At 36.8% G+C, this 22,035-nt stretch overlaps 1 protein-coding gene across 6 annotated transcripts in view; it reads left to right on the top strand.

Moving 5' to 3' along the window:
- Positions 1-22,035, top strand: part of RAF1 (Raf-1 proto-oncogene, serine/threonine kinase) — a 79,304-nt gene that overhangs the window by 44,434 nt on the left and 12,835 nt on the right. For 2 of the 6 annotated variants that reach the window (XM_059823223.1, XM_059823225.1), the window contains exons 2-11: positions 9,905-10,120; positions 11,023-11,135; positions 12,205-12,307; positions 13,833-13,990; positions 14,948-15,046; positions 16,519-16,672; positions 18,207-18,266; positions 20,109-20,136; positions 20,229-20,356; positions 21,420-21,537. In XM_059823223.1, the coding sequence (XP_059679206.1) occupies positions 9,914-10,120; positions 11,023-11,135; positions 12,205-12,307; positions 13,833-13,990; positions 14,948-15,046; positions 16,519-16,672; positions 18,207-18,266; positions 20,109-20,136; positions 20,229-20,356; positions 21,420-21,537 (1,168 nt within the window). In that variant the 5' untranslated portion in view covers positions 9,905-9,913. Of the gene's footprint in view, positions 1-1,066; positions 1,118-9,904; positions 10,121-11,022; positions 11,136-12,204; positions 12,308-13,832; positions 13,991-14,947; positions 15,047-16,518; positions 16,673-18,206; positions 18,267-20,108; positions 20,137-20,228; positions 20,357-21,419; positions 21,538-22,035 lie in introns of those variants that run through there. The other 4 variants (XM_059823224.1, XM_059823226.1, XM_059823227.1 and 1 more) reach the window with 4 other exon arrangements.

Here is a 22,035-nt window from a genome sequence, read left to right on the forward strand (position 1 = left end):
CTTGAGGAAGCTGGGACTCTTCAGCCTTGAGAAAGCTTTGTGTATAAATACACTGATGGGAGGGAATGAAGAGGAGGACACCAGCCTTCTCACTAGTGCCCAATGACAGCACAAGGGGCAATGAGCACAAATTAAAACACATGAATCTCCATCTGCACAGGAGAAACCACTTTTTTTACTGTGAGCATGGTCAAACACTGGAACAGATTGCACAGAGAGGCTGTGGAGTGTGCATTTGTGGAGATGCTCAAAACCCAACTGATGTGGTCCTGGGCAGCCAGCTGTAGCTGACCCTGCTCAAGCAGGGGTTTGAACTAAATCATCTCAAGAGGTCCTTTCCAGCCTCAGTGACTCTGTGACTGTGTTGCATCTTTGCCTTCTCTAATCATCTGTGCATGGGATTGTTTTAGGAATTGCTAATTAGGGTGGGAACTTTGGGTAAGAAAGCATTTTACCATTTACTATCTAGTGAATATTTTTGAATATTTGACTAATTCTTTAACTAATCTGAGCTTCCAGTCTTTTAATCATGACTTCTTCAGCTTCCCTAGGAATTCTTGCTCTTACAGTTAATGCTTATATGCAAGATAGATAGCCTTCAGAGGCTTAGCTTCTTACTACTTTCTTTTTTTGTTTGTTTTGTATGCAAGATTTGTCATAACATTTGTGAGTCAGCAAGGTGTTTCTGTGTGTAAGTAAGGGACTGATGCCTGAGAAGAAAGTATTCAACTCGTACTTGATTGTTACTTTAGTGAGTTTTTAGCTGTAAGAGATTTTTATGATGTTCTTGAATAAGAATGAGATTATGTTGAGCTGGGGTAGCATTTGGTTGTCATGCAGTCTGGCCTTACACAGTGCGTCTCGTTACACTGAAATGTTGCATAAAATAATGAAAGGCTAGAAGGCCCTGAAAATTCTAACAGTGGAAGGATGACAAGTTAACTCTGCTATTGATGTAATTCACAAAATAGGTTTTTTTATTAATCTGCTATGTAGTGCATGTCTGTAAGTTTGTCTATTAAAATAGTAAATATCTTCTGTTTTTGTGTTGCCTTCCACAGATGATGTACTTCATCCTTTTGTCATAAGACTTCATTCGCTTAAAGGAAAACTAAAGGTATAAATAACTTTCTCTGCTTACCTTTCTCTCATCCTTACCTTTCCCCATTCTTTCTTCTGAGGTCGCTGGGTCTTTCCTGGGGGAAGGGAAATTTGTCACAACCGAGCTCTGTGCTTGTATTCCTTCACTGCTACTGAAATTTGCTTTTTGTTTTTTGAGGAATTCCAAAAAATTGATATGATGCCTACAGTTGTTTCAGTGTTTGCTTTATCAGAAGTGTATGTTTAACTTAATCTCCTACTTTAGTCAGTCTGCATGGATATTTACTTTGCAGGGGGAAAGCCCTTCCTCAGTTTAGAACTTTAGATTTTGATATTTGCCTGTCTTCTCCAAATAGCATTTGCCTTTCCACACAACTACGGATCTGTTGTGAATAATCCAGACCTAATGTAAATCATGTCTGTGACGTTATCTTACAACTAGCAGTTGTGTTTTTTTTCTTTTCTGAGATTGTACCTCTGAAACAAAAGGTCTGTTATGGCACTTTGTTAAATAAATAAAAACCCACCCAAACCAGCACTGTAATTTCATGGATGTATTTAGTAAGATAATATGAGATAGAGTTAAAATGGAGCATAATTTATTTTTGGAGGCACTCAAGACAGTAAATGTTTGACATAGTCTAAGTAATTTTGCTTGTATACAACCTGTAATTTCTCATTACATTCAGGTTTTATTTGCCATTTTATGGAGGCTTCTTTACAAATACTGGTGCGTAGGAAACAATAAAATAAAGTTAGTAGAGCTGTCCACACAGGTTGTAACTAAAATACTCGAGTAGTATCATGTCAGATTTAGTTCATATTGCAGAAACATATGTTCAACTATTCCCAGGTGCACTTTATTATAAGATAGAAGGGAGAATAATTTGTTCTATCTTCTCACAGAAAAATAATCTCAAGGCCCCTTCCAAACCTTTCTTGGTGCTATTGCCCCTATTCCCTGCTGCCCCCCACCCCCCATCTGTCCATTGTTTTCATGCCCAGGCTCTTAGAATTGCAGAATTGACCCCGCAGTGGTTCTGGCACAGAGCCCACATTTAATAAACTAAATTTATTAGTTTAAAGCTGCCCTGAGTGAATGCAGAGAACACCTAACTCTTGAATTAGCTGCACCCTATTCTGTCTAACTGTACAGATAATCTAGCATTGTCTGGTATTTTGCAATGGTGTTTTAACAGTAACTGTGGTATGTCTGAACTGTACAGTTAGCCTGCGTAACTAGCAGCTCCCAGCAGTTACTTGAATAACCGAATCTCAGGCTGTGTTCCTTTTCAGCAAAACTGAGGTTGGTTTAAAGACTGGTGTGTTCTCAGTAGTGGTGTCGTCAGTGTTACTTCATTTACTACGTGCAACTGAGGGAGGACAGAGCCAGTAATTCTTTCTGCTGAGATTCTCAGTCACTTTTGTTTAATCCTTGAAAACTTGTGTGGGAAGGGCAGTTAGTGGATTGCTGACATTTGAGTAACGTTTTTATCCTTGCTGTAAAGTGGATGAGTTCCAGGCAACTGTAAACACAGTTTGGGGCTTTCATCCATACTTGAAACAATTCAAGCATGAGCAAGTTCAGAATGCAAATAGGCATGTGTCTGAGAATGTATGTATGGCTGATAGAAAGACTTGGGGAAAAAAATGCTTGTCCGAAATGTCTTGCCTGTATAATGTCAATATACATTTAAACTCATAGCCCCACTTCTGCAATGCAAGGTCTGCTTTATAGATCTATCTTTTCTAAATCTTTCTTTGGAGGCTACTGCTGTGAAGAATTTAACATTATGGTGAATAAACAAGAAGTCTTAAGTGTGACAAGAGTGTCATATAATGTGATTCTGATACAATGAGATATAAGGAAGCAGTGTTCAGCATGCTTTTTATTTCTGGTAATGCATTTGAATTTACCAGATTAAAAAATGAGGATGTCTTAAATATCACGTCAGCTTTAATAGTCTTCATAATTAAGAGAACATATTTAAAACATTGAGTGACCACCTCTCAATATTTATCAATTTTGATTATAAGATAAAAATTATAAACTTTTATACTAAGAAAAGTGGAAGTTTTACTGCATGACATAGAGTTGTGGTGCTTTATTAGCAAAACTCGTACAAAATGTATGTGCAAAATTTGTGTACTTTCCTTGTTTGCCTTTTCCTTTCATAGCTGTTTTAATAGCAATTTTATAAACTTTTTCGTGAATCTATATAAATTCACCAGCAGTACTTAACTAAAATTTTAAAAAGTTCTGACTGAGTGCTTGGAAACACCTGCTGCTTTTTCTTTGTACCCAGGATTGCTTTTTTTCCTTTGGGAAGGAGAAGGATTTGGATTCTATATCCCTTTGTGCTCTTTTAGATACAAGCAGAGTGTTCGGTGCTTCTGTTTATCTAATGAAGCAATTCAGGTTTTGTAGAGAAACTTACAGAGCTCCGCATTTGAACTTAACAGAAATTTCATGTGGAAAGAAATGGGTGACTGACACGGGAGTGATCTGTGTGGAAAGGACAAACCAAACAGATCTTCCTGAAAATTGGTTAGGAAAAGTAGCCTGGAGCCGTTCTAATCAACAGAGGAGAGCAGGCACAGAGCAGCCAATGGTGCAGATACTTTTGGTGACAAATACCTACTAACCAGAGCCCAAAGTACAGCCGAGTAGTATGACTTGGTTTATGCTTACTAACTGAACTTTTACTCTGAAAGTTACTCTTAAGTAGAGAAAGGTATTAATTTTGCAAAGGATTAATCAATCTGAAAGTGTGTCAGACTGGGAGTTGTATTCCTCGTGCCTGCCTTCCTTCCTTACTGTAGAGCCCAATTGTTGTTGTTATTTTTTTTCCTTAAATACTTAAATACTTTCCTTAAATACTTTAAAGTTACATTAGCAGCATAATGGCTGAAGTAGTAAGAAAGAAACGAATGGTTCAGAGAAACAGAGAAAAAGGTGAGAAAAGATACTTCCAAGATCAGAACAACTGAGGCAGAAATTATATGTAATCTTTCAGTGTTGGTTTTTGTGGTTTTTTGGGTTCCCCCCCCCCCCCGCCCCGAACAATAACATTTCTTCCTGTTAATTTTTAGATTTTTTTTCTCAGTTCTATTAGGGGGGAGCTTGCTTTTCAGCATTAATCTCGTAAAATGAAGGACATTTAAAGGAAAAATCCCAACCTTGTAGATGTATGAGAAATCTGCTTGGGTTGTTAGGCTGATCCTAACTCATGCCCTACCTTTATGTTGACGTTGATCGCAGCTTTATTTACTAATATAGGAATGGGTCCATATTTCTCTTCTACTGCTATGAAAAGCTACTTTTAAAAAATACTGCTACATATCAGAATAGAGACTTGTTTGGTGCGGGTTTCTTTTTTTTCCCTAGACAACTGGTCACCCATGCAATATTAAATCAATTGAAAATTACTGTATGGAAGGGGAACTGAGAAGAGACCACAATTAAATGTGTTATTGATCTTTTTGTGTCAGAGATTAAAACTTTTCTTATAAGCAACTTTTAAAGCTTATATTTTGTAACAAAAGTGTTCATTCGAAAATGGATTCTGTGTTATGTTCTATGGTGTTTTGCCTTTGTATATGTATTTCATTAAACATGAGTGTGACTATTAATTGTTCATGTGGATAAAAATGGCAGCGTGTGTGTGTTGGAAGGGGGAAACTGTATTTACATTTTGTTTAAAAGCTTTTGGTGTTTGTTTCAGAAATAGAGTGAAGGGCAGGGCACCTAAACTCTATACTGAGAGGAATTTAGCTTTGTATCCTGTGAACTTTCAGGCTTCGTCATTACCAGCTTCAGCATTCCTTAGGAAGATGGGCTGAAATTTTTAACAGTTTAGACTAAACACTTTTTGCTAGTTGTGGAAAAAGTTAAAGTAACTTAAAGTACCTTTTGGATATGAATGATAGGAATGTATGATCTGAGAGGATAGGAGTGAATGATCTCTAGGAGTTTGTTACTGTCAGGTGTGCACATTGCATAGCTATTTTGTGCATTTGGTTTTAATGGTTGTTCAAATGACTAACTATCAAATCTGTAATCTATGCAAAAAGTACTAATTAAAAGTGCAATCTTGGTCACAGTGTGCAGTATACCTGTGGGAGGTAGAGGAATAGTATGAGGGGATTTTTTCTGCTCAAATTTAATGTTTAATGTGAAACAAGTCAGTATCGGTTTCCTAGCAGTACTGGATCTACAAGAGGACTGATATGCTCATACTTCAGTATCTTAAAATATTCTTTGAATGCTGCTGTTGCAGTTTTTCGGTTGTAGACAGGCTGTTTGAAGTAATTTTCCTGAAAGGGAAGAAAAATTTTAGAAAGATGCATGAAAACATTCAGCTGGCAATGGATTATTTGAGCATGTCATAAACATAATTCTAATATCTGGTAATGATTATGTTTCAGAAACATGCTTGTCATTCATTTAAAGGAAGAAAAACCAGTTTTTCTGGAATATACAAACTAAGAATTATGTATTTATGAAGTCATCATTGTAAAATCTTTCCTCCTTTATTTTAAATTGAGTTTCTCTTTAGAGCATATCAGACATCTTTTCACCAGAGTGAATTGGTGTGGATCTTGGGAGAGTTGGAGGAAATGCATTTAGTTTCAGTAAAAATAGCTTTCATCAAATACTGGTTGGAGCAAAAGATCCAAAATGAATAAACAAATCAATGCTAGGGCACAGGTTACAGGACCCTGAAAGGTAAGCTATGCTGTGTGCGTGTCTTATCTGTTAAGGTGGCCAGAAATGCAGCTAACCTGTGTCCTCTGAAATAGTGTGTCTGTTGTCTTCTGCTGTTGTGTTTGCTTCTGTGCTCAATGTACCAATGAGAAATCGTGTGTGTATGTGCAATGTTATGTTGTGTGATTACACATATATTTTTTTCGGTCAGTTCAAAGCTGGTCAAGTAGTTGCCACGCTAATTCTTTTACCTCATACCTATGTATGCAGTGAGCTGTTTGAACTCAAAGTGGATGGTTTTGTATATATTCCTGTAATTTTTTTAAGCGACCTTTCTTTACAGTAGAGGGCAGGGGAAAGGTGTAAATCATTCATAAATTACTTCTTTAGAAGCAGCTTTTATGGCTATCTCTAGTCTTCCATGATAAAAATTTGAAATAAGAACAGTGATTAGGTTAAAGAAGTGAACATGTCCAGTGGCTGCTCATGCAGTATCAGAATTTAAGTGTTCTTGGCTAGACTCTTCTTGACCTGAGTGAAGAGGTATTTCTGAGGAGCTGGAGCCTCCTGTCATCCCACTTGAGGGTTGTCTCTGAACAGTTGCAAAAGTCAGCAGCAGGACAGTTGATTACTGCTGTTTCTTCAACAAGCCCCACCTTACCAACTGCATGCCCTTCTACCATGGATGCCAAGAGCAGGTTTAGCAACTTCTCATCACCCAGGAGACCGGGAATATCTTTTAAACGTTCCTTTCTTCTCCCCTACCCCTCTACCCTCAGGCCACTTGCAGGTCTTTGTCCACTGCAGGCTGGATCTGAGCCAAGTTCTCATCTTCTCCCTTTAGTGGTGGCTCCTTCTTGAAGTGTGTGAGTAGAACCCATAGCCTTCAGTTCAAGCAGGAAGGAGAGCTAAGGATAGCACGTTTTAAATTTGCTGCTGAGGTGAGGAGGTATTTTCGTTTTCTAGAAAAAGAACTCTCAACATTTGCGAGTGAACCCAAGCTGCCAGGGACACAATTATCAGCTGCAGCAAAAAGATGGCAAAAATGCACTCATGAAGTATGGTGGCAAGAGAGAGCAGGGCATTGCTGGAAGAGAGGATTATGTCAAACATACACAGTCCTCAGAATATCCAGCACTTACTTGAGGCAAAGATCCCAGGAAAGAGAAGGATGCAAATGCATAATCAAAGATACAACTGACATTTGTATTGTACAGAAGGCTGATAGCAGTTGCTGTCTCTGTGTTTTTCTGACTGTGTGTACAACCACCTCAAAATGCGTTTCTGTGATCTTCTCTAGTAGGCTGGTCTACAGTATGCAGTAGGCCTTTCATATTCGGACGAGAGAACACTGTTAGAGCTGGGAAGTACCTTTTTTGGTATGAAACTTAGCTTTTGTCAAGGTGCAAGTTTGAATTTTTTGTCACTTCCTGTTTTCTCTTGAATTTTTCAGGAAATGTTGGCAGCATGTCAAAATATTAAATATAAAGGCTGTAACGTTAGGGTGTTGTCAGCTTACATCAGCAGTGACAACAAGGAGGTTTTGATGGTTGCCCCTCTATTCCTTGTCTCAACTTACTCAGTAGAGAAATCCAGTTGAGCTCCTCTTCTTGTTTTGTCTCATGTGTTACCTAGAAAGGTGAAATAAAGTAGGGTTCCCCATAGTGGGTAAGTTAAGAGGAGGAAAGAGAACAAGCTGTCTGGGTTTCATCTTACCCCTCTTATCTAAGTGTTTATCTCCACTCTGTTTTTATTGTTCCCATCTAACTAGTTACTCTTTTAGCTGTCCTTATGCATAATCTGGTTATTGCAACTGTACATAACTTCTTTCTCACCTTTCTGATTCCTAACAGTAGGGCAACGCATATGAGTTGCAGGATTGGTGTACTTGTACTTGCTTGTGCATGCTGAGCTCAGCTGTATTCCTCATTTTTATCACCCCTCCTCCCTCCTTTTTTCAGAGTGTCTCTCTTTCTTCCCATACCTTGTTCCCTTTTTACATCAAATGCAAGACTGTTATCATTTATGTGCCATAGATTTTTTTTTTTTTTTTGAAATTCCGAGTATCTAAATCCTATTAGATTTGGATTGGGTATTGAGTTTTAAATCTTACTGACATTTAAATGTTTTGAACCTTTGAACAACTGGACTTGCACAACTGATGGCATTGATGCAGGAATGAGGATTGGCAGGAGGGAAGGAGAGGATGTATATGTTGTCAGTGAAAGAAATGTTCATGAACTGACCGAAAGATCCCTTTGTACCAGAGAGTGTAAGAGGCCTAGAGTTCTGCTTCTGAGTTTGCGTACGATGGTAGGTGCTTCATATAAACCAAACCTTTTTCTTTAAGTTCGTTGTTACATGTTTCCTTTCTAGCTACGAGTGAGATCTGGGTTTAGGACTGTAGCAATGTTAAGTACTTGCAAATCTAGCTAAGGCTTTTCGGAATTGTGCTGTGAGTGAAAACACTCTGAAATTCAAAGTTTATCCTTCTGGGCATCCCAAAATGGACACTTAATACTAGCGGAGATCTTTTTTTCCATGAATTCCGTTACTTTAGCTCTTCAACTGTAACAAACACCGTCGTCTTTTCTCTGATACAAAGAGTAGCTCTTTTGTTTTTGGGGGAGGTTTTTTTGGCATGGGTGCTACACAAAAGGGCATGAGGAAATGAAGGGTTCAAACACTTTGCAACAAAGGAGGTACAGGACCACACATGAAATGAGACTTCAGTAGATAGTGATTGGTGTTCAGTATAGGAGTGTTTGGTATTATGTACTGAATTAAGTTGGAGCAACGTAGGTCTTTCAGTGTAAGCCTTTCCTGTACCATAAGGGGTCAGATTTAGCATTGCTTGGAAGACCTTTATTTTGGCACTTCCTGACTGATTTGCTGTTTGACTTTGCAGCTTTAATATGACTTTCTTTACCTTTCGTAGAGGTGATCAGGAATATAGGTGGTGTGCATAACCACTGAAGATTAATTTGGAAACAATGCACTAAGATGGCAAAAGATGTGCTTTTGTGCCGTGTAGTTCTGAACATCAGTTTCTCAGATGTTTATAGAAGGATGCAGTTTTATGGAGGAAATAAACCACTGTGCTTATTTTCACTGTTACTTTTTTTTTTTTTTTTCTTTTTGAAAGCTTGGTAATGAATCCAGCTACTTGGAAATTTAGCAAGGAGTACACTTCACAGTTCAAAACTGTTTCAGACTTTGTTTTTGCTTAGTTTTGAATAAGATGCATTTGGAGTGTAATTTGGAGTTCAAGCTGCATTGAAGTTTTGATAGCCAGGGAAAAAAATACACTGATACCTTTATCTTTGTCCCTGAGTGTGCAAAAATAGTACTGTGTGCTGATTTGGAAGTATGCAGGGGGTTGTTTATGGCCCTGCACTGGGAGAAGTTTATGCTGAAATGTAGCTGAGCATAGTGTGTGCTGGGTTTTAGAATTTCTTTTTCCTGTTTCAGACTGTGTAAATTGTGATACATTAAAACGTTATGTATTTTGTTGTATACTAACAGTTTTAAACTTTCTACCCTTTTAAAAAAATCAAAACAACAAACCAACAACCAAACACCACCCCCCAGCCCCCAAACTAAAGCTCCAGTATCACTGATAAAAATAGAATTTCTTCAATGAATGCTTTTTATTATAATTCCCGGTGGACCTTTCTTAACAAATACAGTTTGCGCTAATGCTTGCATGCCGTATCTGGCTTACAGGACTGTTCTATTGGCCTGCAGCTAGCATCTAGCCACCTTTCTGAAGGCCCCTCAGGCATTGATTATCTAAATTAACATGATGGTAAACTGCTCCTGTGACCAGAGATGCAGTGAGAGGAATGACGCATATATTACTGATGATCTGTTTATGTGCAGAAAGTCAAATGCTTTCAAGACTCGGGCTAATTTTGCAGATGTAGGTGAACTGTTCCATGTATGTGTAGGTTGATTGTGTCATAAGGGAGAAGGCAGTGCAGTTTTCAGATGCTTTCAAAAGAGGCGGTGAGGCCTGTTGTCTCAGGAAGAGAGAGTACTACTTTATAGTGAAGGATATAATTTTTCCTGACTCTCTCAATTTTTGTTTCTTAGACCGCATCAATGGAGCACATTCAGGGAGCTTGGAAGACTATCAGTAACGGTTTTGGACTCAAAGATTCTGTCTTTGATGGCCCAAACTGTATTTCGCCTACTATCGTCCAGCAGTTTGGTTATCAACGCCGAGCATCTGATGATGGCAAAATATCAGATACTTCCAAAACTAGTAATACTATTCGTGTTTTCTTGCCCAACAAGCAGCGCACGGTGGTAAGTATACATTACCTTTATGTAAGAAATGTCGTACTGTTCCCATTGCTAACACTGTGATGTGTATCTGGCAAGAGAAATGCCAAGCTTCACAAAAGGTCTTATTGTGATTTAGTGTATTGTCATCAGTTTGTTAATTCTAGATGACATATTTTGAAAGCAGTCTATCGGTATATGAGAACCTGTATTTCTCTACCTCAGTGCTGTATTTGTCCAATATACGTGAGCAAGATATTTTGCATATATATTTAACATTAAAAGACAGTAGTTGGCTGACCTAAACAATGACACCTGTATGAAGTAAAACATGCGGTCATTTCTGTCACCATTTTCCTCACTTGGATGCCCACAGTGAAGTATGGTAGTTAAACCTGAAGTGAAACGTCTTGAGGGAGCACTTCTATTAGATTTGTTGGAGCTGAGTGTACTAATAAGTGTCTTACGCAAAGTTCCCTGAAATCTAAATTAAGCCTTTTTCTATGCTTAAGGTAACTCCATTTGCTTGCATTTCTATGACTTTTATAGGCTACCTACTTGTATGAGTGCTGTGTAAAATCCTGTTTCACAGAAACTTAGTAATTGTAAGAAATTGAAAAGTTATAAAATGGCTTCAAAACTTCCTTTGCGTAAGTACACAATAGTTACCTGTATGGCAGAAAATGTGCCTGCCTGACAGGTTGGCTTAATGCGCGGTGAGTTAAATTGGAAGGCACAGCAGTCTGTTGTTACATCATACAAGTAATTTTTACTTATCTATTTATCTAACTTCAAAAGTGAACAGCTGTGCAGTTTTACTGGAACTTCTAAAGAAAAGAAGAAAAAAAGACTTCCCCCCCCGCCCTGCAAAAAGCTTAAACAAATTCTGCAGTCGCTGACTAAAATTTTTTTTCCTTTGGTCACAGGTAAATGTGCGAAATGGACAGACCTTACATGACTGTCTTATGAAGGCACTTAAAGTAAGAGGTCTGCAGCCAGAATGCTGTGCGGTTTTTCGACTTCTTACTGAACCAAAAGGGTAAGAGTCTGGAATGTTATATGTGAAACTTCCAACTAGAGAATGTAAAAATCTTCTTTCTTAGAATAGCAGCAATAATGCTTCCTTCCACTCTCTTGCTAGTATTCTTTTAAAAGCACAATTTGGTTGTGAACACTTCCATGTTGCTTTCTTTACCCTCCTCTAGGTCAACTCCTTCAGCTTCCCGGCTATTAAAAATTTTATTTTTGTTTTAAAGCTAAATATTAAAAATACTTAAAATTGCAGGGTACACTCAAGTGCTTGTAGTGTCTTACAGAGGCTTCTGTCATACTCTAGATGAAATGATGTGATATGCCTTCATATTTGAGGTGCATTTCTTCTCTGCATTTGTAGTTGGTAAACTTCAGTGCTAGTGATTCTTAGCCAACTTAAATAAACGTCTCCTCCGTGTGCCCAGTTTTAAGGCTCTACATTCCTCTGCAACTTTTCAATGTTTGGATTTAAATCTCACTTCAGGTATTCCTTATTTTTTGTAGGACCGGGGATGCTGCTATTAAATACCAAATGATTCTTTTACAAGCTGAGGGAGTGAAGGTATCTCATGGAGTTAATACATTTAACTTCACACCTCGTAAGCCTTGAGCTTAATGCTCTTCTAAGCCTCAATCATGAGGCAGTCATTTGTGAGTTTACATCTCTGTGTAACTGAGTCCATTCTGGGGTCACCAGTAACTTTAGTGCTGAAGCACGTAATACGGCTTTCATCTCACTAAGTCTGCCATTCATAATTTCTTATGTTTTGTTTATAAGGGTATTTCTGTGACTCCATTACAGCTTCTAGGTGTCTTATTTCAAATAATCTATATATCTAAATGACTTACACGTTAAAAAATAAACAGAAAAAGAGGTGAATCGCTATGTTCTCAAAGTTGCTTCTAATTTTTTAAGTGAAAGACACTGAAATATAGCTCACTATAAGAGGTTAGCCACGCTTTTTTGTATTTGTTTTCAGTTTACTCAAGAAAACTCACAAAACATAGATCATTGATTAGGCCAGACTTCTTATCTCCTAAGTAATTTTGTTGTCCTCATTTTCTCTTTCTTTCAGAAAAAAAATGCGTTTGGATTGGAATACAGATGCTGCTTCCTTGATTGGAGAGGAACTGCAAGTGGACTTTCTTGATCATGTTCCACTCACCACACACAATTTTGTAAGCTTTTCCTCTTCTGTATTTTGATGTAAATTATATCAATTGAACCACATAGTCAAGGAACGTTCTAGGCATTAGGTATCTTTTGGCTTTCTAAACACAAGGGGGAGATTTCAGAAGTGATGATTTGATTCCTTCACCCCTACTCCCCGCAAATTAAATTAGCTAAATAGCTATTTGCAGTGAAATGCCAGAATGCTATTTACGTTTAGTGATTCCTAGATGTCAGAGACTTCAAAAGCTCATATTACATATGTTCTTCAAAGGACTGATGATTGCCATTTTTATTTTATATAAATATGTATTTCTGTAACTGTCGTATTAAGATATCATGTCTTTAAAGTCCAGAACTGAGGGATAACTTGCATTTTCAGTCTCTGGCTCAGCAGTCAAAAAAGGCTGGATACGTTCGGCAGCTTTATTGGACTGCTGGTAATTGTGCTGAATGTACAGGGCTGCTGTTAATTCTGCAAGGTCACGACATTGTTTTGTGAGCTAATGCTGCCTTGTAATTTGACAAGAGTGTTTTTTGGGGGGATGAAAGACTTTAGATTTTGTAGTTCCTCCTCAAAAATGGATTATTTGCTCAGTATAGCTTTTTTTTTTTTACAAGGAGATAATGCCTAACTCACTAACAGTTTTACCTTGCATTATTTTGTTCTCCCTGGGAAGGAACTCTATTCCTATATTCTAGCCTTTTTGTTCTTTTGTCCCAGAAATGTATTGTGCCAAGTGGCAAAACAAAAGGATTATCACTTACATCCATTAGAAAGGTTAGGATTGATTTACAAAAACTGAAAGTAGCTTTATTTCTACTTTACATTTTTAGAAAACTGCAAATAAAATAATCTGCAATTAGTCACCAGAAAACTCGTATTTTTCTCCAGATCTGGAAGAAGATCAAACTTCGAGCCTTCCTCCACAGTATGGTCCGGAGGAAGAAACCCTTTGGTTCATTTTAATCTTTTCTTTGTGTTTCAGAAGCTTTAAAGAAATGTTAGGTGCCTTTAAAAAAAGTAGAATTTCCTTAAACTATTTTATTTACTAAGGAATTTATTTCTTATGCAAGGTGTATTGGTTAGTCATAAACACACAACAAGCATTTTGACTAATAAAAAAAATAATGAGGTTGTTCTGACGATCTGATCCTCCTTCACCTCCTTGGTGATACTAAACCAAACAGAAACCCAATTCTTGGCCCACCCAACTCTGTCACCTTACTGAGCACAAAATAGTGCTTTTGAATTTGACAGAACACTTTTCCTTTTTTTTTCTTTTTTTTCTTTTCCTTTTTTTTTAAATAATCAGGTAAGCAAAGTCCTAAGTGTTTGTAAGCTTTCCAGGTTTCCAACCAAACTGGAAATACATGCAAGAATACTGAAGTATGGTTTTAAGTTCAGTAGTACTTTGGAGGCACTGATAACATTTTAACATGGTATTTATTTATGTTAAGCTCTCAAGATGTTCGTCTCAGCTAATGAAGAGAAGCTAGTAGCTTGGATTAATCCTTTAATGTGTTTTCTAGGCTCGGAAGACATTTCTAAAGCTTGCTTTCTGTGACATCTGCCAGAAGTTCCTGCTAAATGGGTTTCGGTGTCAGACATGTGGTTATAAATTCCATGAACACTGCAGCACTAAAGTTCCAACCATGTGTGTCGACTGGAGCAATATCAGGCAACTCTTGTAAGGACTGTTCCTTTTTAATAGCAACAGTAATTCTCTGTGACAGACAAGCATCGGTTTTTTTAATCTCTTATCATAGAGATAAATTTGGATTGTTGGGAAGTGTAGTCACTTCCCTCAATATACAGAACTTGTGTATTGATTTCATAAAACAGCCAGCAATGATTGTCTATTCCCAGGTGAAGAAGGCCATTTACATTAAATGCATTTTGTTCTTGCTGTAAATTTTAGTATTCTGGGACAAGCAAACAAAGATCTTAAGTGACCAGGCAGTTGCTATAATGCCCTCTGTTTCAATGGAGTAATAGTAATTCCTCTCGCATAACACTTTTAGAAGAAAAAAAAGGTCATGATTCAGTTGTTTTTTAGCTGTTGGAAGCATGAGTGTTCAGAACTACCACAACTTTTGACACCCTGTTGAAAATGCATGGAATGGTGAGAAAACTGATGAAGGATAATACTTTCCTAATACTGATTAGAACAAGTCGAAAATCATTATGTTAGAAGTAGTCCTTTTTTACAAAAATGTTAAAACCTATCATGATTTATGTGTCTGTCTTAGTGATTGAATTTTTTTATAACTAAAATTGGTCATATAGTTATGCATTTTCTTATACTGATTAGTCATTAGAGTATAGGATGACTTGTACCACGTGGCGCTACCTGGGTTTAATAGAACTTAAAAAATTTTGCGTCGAATACTCTTTTAGGAAAATCTGAAGTCTGATGTAGAAACATTTGTTTAGAAAGAACACATGGAAATTTTCTTTGGGAATCTGAAGACATAGTTTATAGTCATACCATATGCAGAGGAAAAATACTATGTAAAGATAGGAATGTGTTCATGAAGTTAATTATGCTGGAAAGAAACAGCCCTTTAAATTTTCAGCTTTAAAGAGCATTGTACAGGAGGTAGTGTAGCAGTTGAAATTGTAATTGTTTTTGTTGATATTTCAGATTGTTCCCAAATTCAAATATCAGTGACAGTGGTGTCCCTGCACTACCTCCCTTGACAATGAGACGGATGCGGGAGTCTGTCTCCCGGATACCTGTTAGGTAAGCTAGTATTTCCTGTCATTTCTGTTTTGGGAAATACAGTTGTTTAAAAAAACCAAACAAACAAACAAACAAAAACCCCAAACAAAACACCCCTAACTCCTCAAAAATAGAACAATCTTATAGAAGGTTGGGATAAATGTGCAAGAAGGCAACACCACTTCTTCATAGATAATATGCAGTGTCCTTTCTTGTTCTTAGACTCAAACAAAACATTGATTTGGGATTTTATATTTTTAATTTTTAGTCTTAAGATTTTAAGGGAGGGTATTAAAGGTTTTCTGGAGACCTTTGTTTTCCTACCTAAGAAAAGTCAAGGCATTTTTGTCAATTAATTTTTATTTTATCTGATCAGCTAGTATACGTGTAAGGGTTTGTGACTCGTTTTGCATGACTTGCATACATAAACTAAAATAATGTTCTGATATTATGACGACAGATAAGAGTTTAAAGAGAGAACAGCGGAAACTGAAAATACGCTCCTCTTAAAGAAAATTCTGAGACCTAAAGAGAACGTTCCCGTAGTTTTAAATGCTAGAATAAAAATTGCTTTCCTTTCAAAGGGGCCTGTCTTCTGATCCTAATTTCTGCCTGTATTCTTTTCCTTGAAATTCTAGAGGCTGAAGAGGGCAGGCCATCTTTTGTTTTTTCTACATCCCTTTGAAAAATCTTGGCCTATTCGGGAATGAGGCACAGAGCACGTAGCTGACTTGCAAATGGTTCTATGTATTTATTTATTTATTTTAGTGGGAACTGCATCAGGAATTGATCTTATGTTCTCTTTGCTATCTTATTCTGTTTCCAGTGTTGTTGAAAAATGACTCATTAATTTGACAGTTTTTTAAGCTTTTTGTGAAGGCTGGCTGATGTCAGTTAAGATACTTGTGTGATTTGGGATAAATAAGGTTTGAGTGACCTTAGCTGTGATTTATAACTCTTTGTGGAACTGGATTTTAGTGTTGGCCTCCTTTTAACTGGTGTTGGGTTTCATGACTTCCTTGCTGGCTGTTCTGTGCAAACCATTGAACAGTCTTGCAAACCTTTACAAATTCAGGGCTTAGCAGTAAAAGTCGCTCTTAAGCTATGCATTTAACAGGCTTGAAATGAGCAGTTTGTTTAAATTTCACAGAACTGAATTAATTCAGCGGAGACAGTATTTTACCAGTATATTAACTGTGATTTGATGGAGATTGAGGTGAACTCTGGCAAAATTTATAACGACAGAAACAGACTTACGTTAAACACTAGATGGGGGCTGACAAGATCTTCAAGTTTTTTAATTTATTTCCCGAGTTAAACTGGGAATGAGTCAGCTGACCAAATAGTTTAGATAGCGTGTAAGTCCCAACTTTTTCTCTGTTTGGAATTCTGTGCATCTTGCTTTTGGACAGGTTGCATTGAACAGTATTTTTTCAATTGCTAGAGGGGAAAAAATAACCACAACTTTCCCTTTCTCTCTCTTCCCTTCTCAGTTCCCAGCACCGGTATTCTACACCTCATGCCTTCACATTCAACACATCAAATCCTTCCTCTGAGGGCTCGCTTTCCCAAAGACAGCGATCTACATCCACACCGAACGTCCATATGGTTAGCACTACAATGCCTGTAGACAGCCGGATAATTGAGGTAATATTGGCAGGGAGGGAATAGCATAAAGTTAAAGTAAAATTGTGACTGGCCATCTAATAGTCAACTGGTTGGTTTTTATTCTTTGCTTTTTGTCATTTGCTCACTGTTTGCCTTAGTTGATGAGTGATGAAAAATATAGGTGACACATTTGCACAGAAAGTTAATAGTTCATTCTTGCAGTCTTTATCAACTTTGCTAAAGTTCTAGGTAGATTTTTGGTGTCTGTAGAGATGTGGGGGAGCTTAACAATCAAGTTTCACAGATCTGAAAAGAAAATAAGCTCCGTTTTGCTGAAGAAATACTTATTAGGCATGTCTAAAAATGTTCTTTCAAACTTAAAAATCTGGATTTGTTGGGGGACTGGTGTTTATTTTAAATCAGACAACAGGTACTGTAAGGCTGGATGTAGTTCTCAGAGTTGGAATACTCAAGTCAAAGCTTACTGGTGATATGTTTTGTGTTATACCTGTACGGAATTGACAGCGGTTCTGGGCTTGTGTGCTAAAGCCGTCTGTATCTGAGAATATTTCTGCTGTTACTTGCTTTCAAGCACCTTTTGCTTTTTTTTTTTCCTTGCCTTAGACTGGCAGTAGTGAGAGACAACTCTTTGAAGTCAGGCCTAAAGTAGTTTCGTTTTGTTTTGTGATAACCTTAACAAAATAAGGGAGTGGTGTGCAGGAAAGGCTTGCGGAAAGAAAGTGCTGAACTGCAGGACTTCAGAGAGAGCACTGTTTGTTGGTTTTTTGCTTTGCAGTAGTTTAACAACTCCTTAGGCCAAGCAAAAGCCTTTGACTGCCGAGTTTACTTGCATCTTCAGCTGGCAGTTTGTAGGCTTCAATGAAATGTGAAGACTCTGAAATGCGCTAGAGAAGTCCTCTGGACCTTTGGAACTGAAGAAAAGTGCACTGCAGCCCCATGAAGCTTTTTCGGTTAGAAGCTTTGTGTCAGCTGGGTTTTATGGGGAAAGGTACCCTCCCTTTCTCTTCGGTTTTCTTAGGCTTACAGACTTTTTCACTGCTTCAGAAGCCTGGCTGACCATCTTTTATGGCATGAAAAATAATGAAGCACTCAAGAAAGAGAATATGAATTATCAAACTTCATAGTGTGATGAGCCTTTAAGGAGACATTGCTTTCTTTATCCTTCATGCATAACATTAAAGACAGAAATACTTTCTATTCTAACTCTTCGTAATATCACAGGCACTGAAGAAAAATAGCTGTTGTGTCTTAAAGGCAATAGCTGCTTTTTCTAAAAGGCTTTAAAAAAAAAAAAAAAAGAAAAAAAGGTAGTAGAGACCTTCTATTATGACATGAGAAAGACCACCTTGATAAAGTGGTTTGCCAAAGGATGGATACTATTGAACTTTTGGGTTTGAACAGGAATACTTAAAAGTTTTACTGCACTTAATTATCATATATCAAACAAATTAGGTTACTTTTTCTTTCCTTTATCCTAACATTTAATTTCTTTAATTTTTTTTTTTTATACTTCCTCTGTTCTTTTCTTTTATCTCTTACCGTGTTGGCCTAGAATAACAGCCTGAATGCTTCTCCCAGTTCCTGGTGCAGACGATTTTGTTTGAGGGGAAGAGTAGGTATCTTCTTGGTGCCTTTTGTTTTCTTGTGATTAACAGGATTGCTATAACTTGTAAGCCATGGCAGTGTCCCCATGAAATGTTTAATCTGGAGTTGATTTGATGAAAATCTTTATAGCATGTTTATACTTAATATTAAATATTGAGGACACTAAATGGAAGAGGCAAATTGATAGAAGATCTTCATTTTTAGTTTAGCTGGATGAATCCATACTATGAAATTTGGGGTGAATTTGAATAGGCTTGGATTAGAGATGTATTTGGTCACACAGTTTTTAAAGCAAAACCTTCTCAACACATCTATTGTGTGGCTTTTTTCCTCTGGAAGCTGTTTTGTTGAATGTAACTATACAAAACTCTTGGAATAAGCACATGATGTACTATTTTTATTTCACATCAAAGTAAAGGTGACAGACTACAGCACTGTGTATGGTATTTGTGTTGTAAGAACAACTCTGAAGAACACTGGTTTTGGGTCATTTGCTGTAGGATTCATAAGCAAAAAAGAAAACATTCACATCAGGATTGAAGTTCAAAAATACTTTTTTCTTAAATAGGAATTACATACACCTAAGTATGAGAACAATTTTTGATTATTTAGTTATCCTTTGCCAGCTTACTTGAAAGCAGTAGCATTCTCAGGCTGATGTACAAAAAACATCGCTTGTTATTAATTCAGGTTCTTAAAGATTTTTATTGTCCTCAAAATGGACAAAAGTAGTAACTTGAAAGAGTTCTTCAGTGGTAGCTTATGCAGATTTTAATCCACTCAGACGTAGAGTTAGAGGTACTCTGCAACAATACTGTATATGGAGTCAAGTCTGGGAGAATGCAACCAACTAGCTAAAATGATGTATTTCAAAATGAATCGTTACTAAGGATAACCTGAGTTAATTTGAAAACTGTATGGTGGAATGTAGGCTTGTTCTGTCCTCCTATGAAATCTTACATTTATTATTCTACTAATTAGTTAGAAAGTTTGAATTGACTTCTATTAACTTTGACAGTGTTTAACATTTCTGTAGTGCATGTTCTTGCTTTGTACTTATACAGTACCGGGATATTTTACCTTTCCTGTATGTACTTTGGGATAATACATAGCAGGTGAGAAAAGTTGTAAAGTCATGTTTGTCAGAGCTTAGTTTATCTTGTGCATGGCTGTAGAATTGTGTTGTAAAGTGCCTGTGGCATGAGGTGAGAGTTGTCGCACTGTACCAACTAGTGAACTGTGTAAGACCATGCTTTTCAAATATCATCAAACTTTAATCTGTGGAAAAATGTTTTGGAAATTAGATGTTTTTGTATTAGGGCACTAGACGTAGCCTTTTTTGGGTTGAAACCATACGGTAGAGCTATTTCAAAATGTATATTGACTTGGAATATCTTAGGGGCTTTTAAAAGTTTTCCTACTTGGAACCCAAAAGCTTTTTGAGAACTTGTCCCCTAGAGATACAGGACCATCAGAGGAGCTATGTTCAGACCTGAAATACAAGCATGTACAAAAATCCAGTGGTGGGAATGCGGACAGTATTTCTGGTGTTTCTTCTTGTTCTGTGTCTTTGGTTTTTTGTCTTTCCTTTCTTTTTTTGGTAGTAATACCTTTTAATATGCTGTGAATATTTTTAATGTTTTGTAAGAATTCACAAATTGCATGTTTTTTAGCATATAGGATTCTTGTAATTAGAAATTAAGCAAGCTGTCATCTTTTGGAGGGTGTTGGTCAATACTGCATTGCACTTGACCACAACTGTCAGGAACAATTTCAGCACTATTCCTGTTTGTTCCTATGTATGCTGTCATATATTTATTAACTTTATTATCTATCTACTCTGTTTTAGGATGCAATTCGAAGCCATAGTGAATCAGGTATGGTTTAAAAAAATTAAAATAATTTATAATACTATTTTGTGTTTATTTTCGGCTTCATAAATGGTTTTTCTTCTATTTTTATATTTAAGCCTCACCCTCTGCTTTGTCTGGAAGTCCTAACAATATGAGCCCAACTGGCTGGTCTCAGCCCAAAACCCCAGTACCAGCGCAGAGAGAGAGAGCCCCTGGATCTAATACACAAGAAAAAAACAAAATTGTAAGTATGGTAATATTTGATTTTTTTTTTTTTTTTTTTTTTAATGTTAAACTAGGCTAGGAGTAGTGGTGTGTTGGGATAAATTTCTGTGCTTAAAAGGCAATAAAAGCTGATGGTAATCTTGGATTGCTCTGCACTGTATGTATATCGTAGCGATACAATTTTAACTAACTTGGGAAAGATAGCACTATTGCTTTGTGTTATAAATACCCAGAACAAAGTGTTCTGGATTGAAAATTAATTTCAGACAGTATTGTGAAATTACTTTTCAGTACAGATTCAAGGATTACCTTTCTAAATTTTTAGTGCCTGCGTCTTTTTTATTCTTTTTCAATATGTTTAAAGTTAGCCTTATGATCACTATTTGAACTGTATTGCCATAGCTTCCATAGAAAGTGGATATTGATAATGCCGTCGTTTTCATAGTAAAGTTAGTCAAAATGTCTCAGGGACAAATAGATTTAACAAAATGCAAGTTTTCCCTCAAAGGCTTGATATAAACTTAGAGGCAGGGGGAAAGAAAGAAAAGTTAGAATAATAATAAATAATATCTCAAATTTTTTGAAGGCTTGTAAGATTTAGAAATGAAAGTACAGTTGCTTAGGGGGACTCACCGTTGTTAATCACTTAGATGTTTATTCCTTTTAAATATGTAAATGACTTCCTGAATTTTAGTATTGTAATTTTGAAAAAGTCAGTAAGTTTCTTAAGTATTTCAGATGTCTTTAAATAATTGATTATAAAATACTTGTTCCTCTTAAAAGATCTAAGATCAGGGTTTAAATTTATAGTGCAGAACTTAATGATAGCTTCTTAAGCAGTTCAAGCTATCCAAGAAAATATTTTGTCTGGGTTGGGTTTTTTGGGGTTTTTTTTGGTAAACAAACCCACCACCTCTCACAAATTGAGGAGAAGAACAAAAGTCCAAACTGCAGGACAAAACCCTCAAGGTTTCAGTGCATCTTAAACTTGTATGAAGGAAGTTATTTCATTCTTGGTGTGTGTATAAATAATATATTAGATGAAATACTTAGAGTAAAAGCCATGTCAATTTTTGTTCCAGAGGCCTCGTGGACAGAGGGATTCCAGTTATTACTGGGAAATAGAAGCAAGTGAAGTCATGCTTTCTACCAGAATAGGGTCAGGTTCTTTTGGAACAGTTTACAAAGGCAAATGGCATGGTAAGTTCTTGCTGAGTGCTACCGTTTTCTCAAAATGTTGATATGGTAGGACAGCAATCCAGAAAAAGGTAAAATTGTTTTAATGGTGCTGTGTGCTTACCTACCACCAAAGGTACCAAGAGAGAAATACTAATTTCCTAATATTAGCAGTGGGGAAATTAAGGCAAAGAACAGACATCAAAATGTGAATCTCACAACTGCCATCTGCACGTTCACTGTATTGGAGCCAACATTGGGTTTTTTTATTACCATGCTCTACAAAAGCTTGTTTTCTGAAAAGATTTCGCTTTCAATTAGCAGGATTGAATTAGCAGAATTAGCTGGGAAATTTCACAGCCTCATGTTAAATTGTATTTACCTTTTTTTTTAATACCTCTGTGGTTTAATTAGCATACTTATATTCAAGGTGGCAGGGAAAGGAAATAAGCATAAATTGCTTTTACTGTGGAGTTTCTCTAAGGAAAAAATGGTTGATGTGAGAGTTTATGATACAAAGTT

Source organism: Gavia stellata, chromosome 12 (assembly GCF_030936135.1).
Source record: "Gavia stellata isolate bGavSte3 chromosome 12, bGavSte3.hap2, whole genome shotgun sequence".
NCBI lineage: Eukaryota > Metazoa > Chordata > Aves > Gaviiformes > Gaviidae > Gavia > Gavia stellata.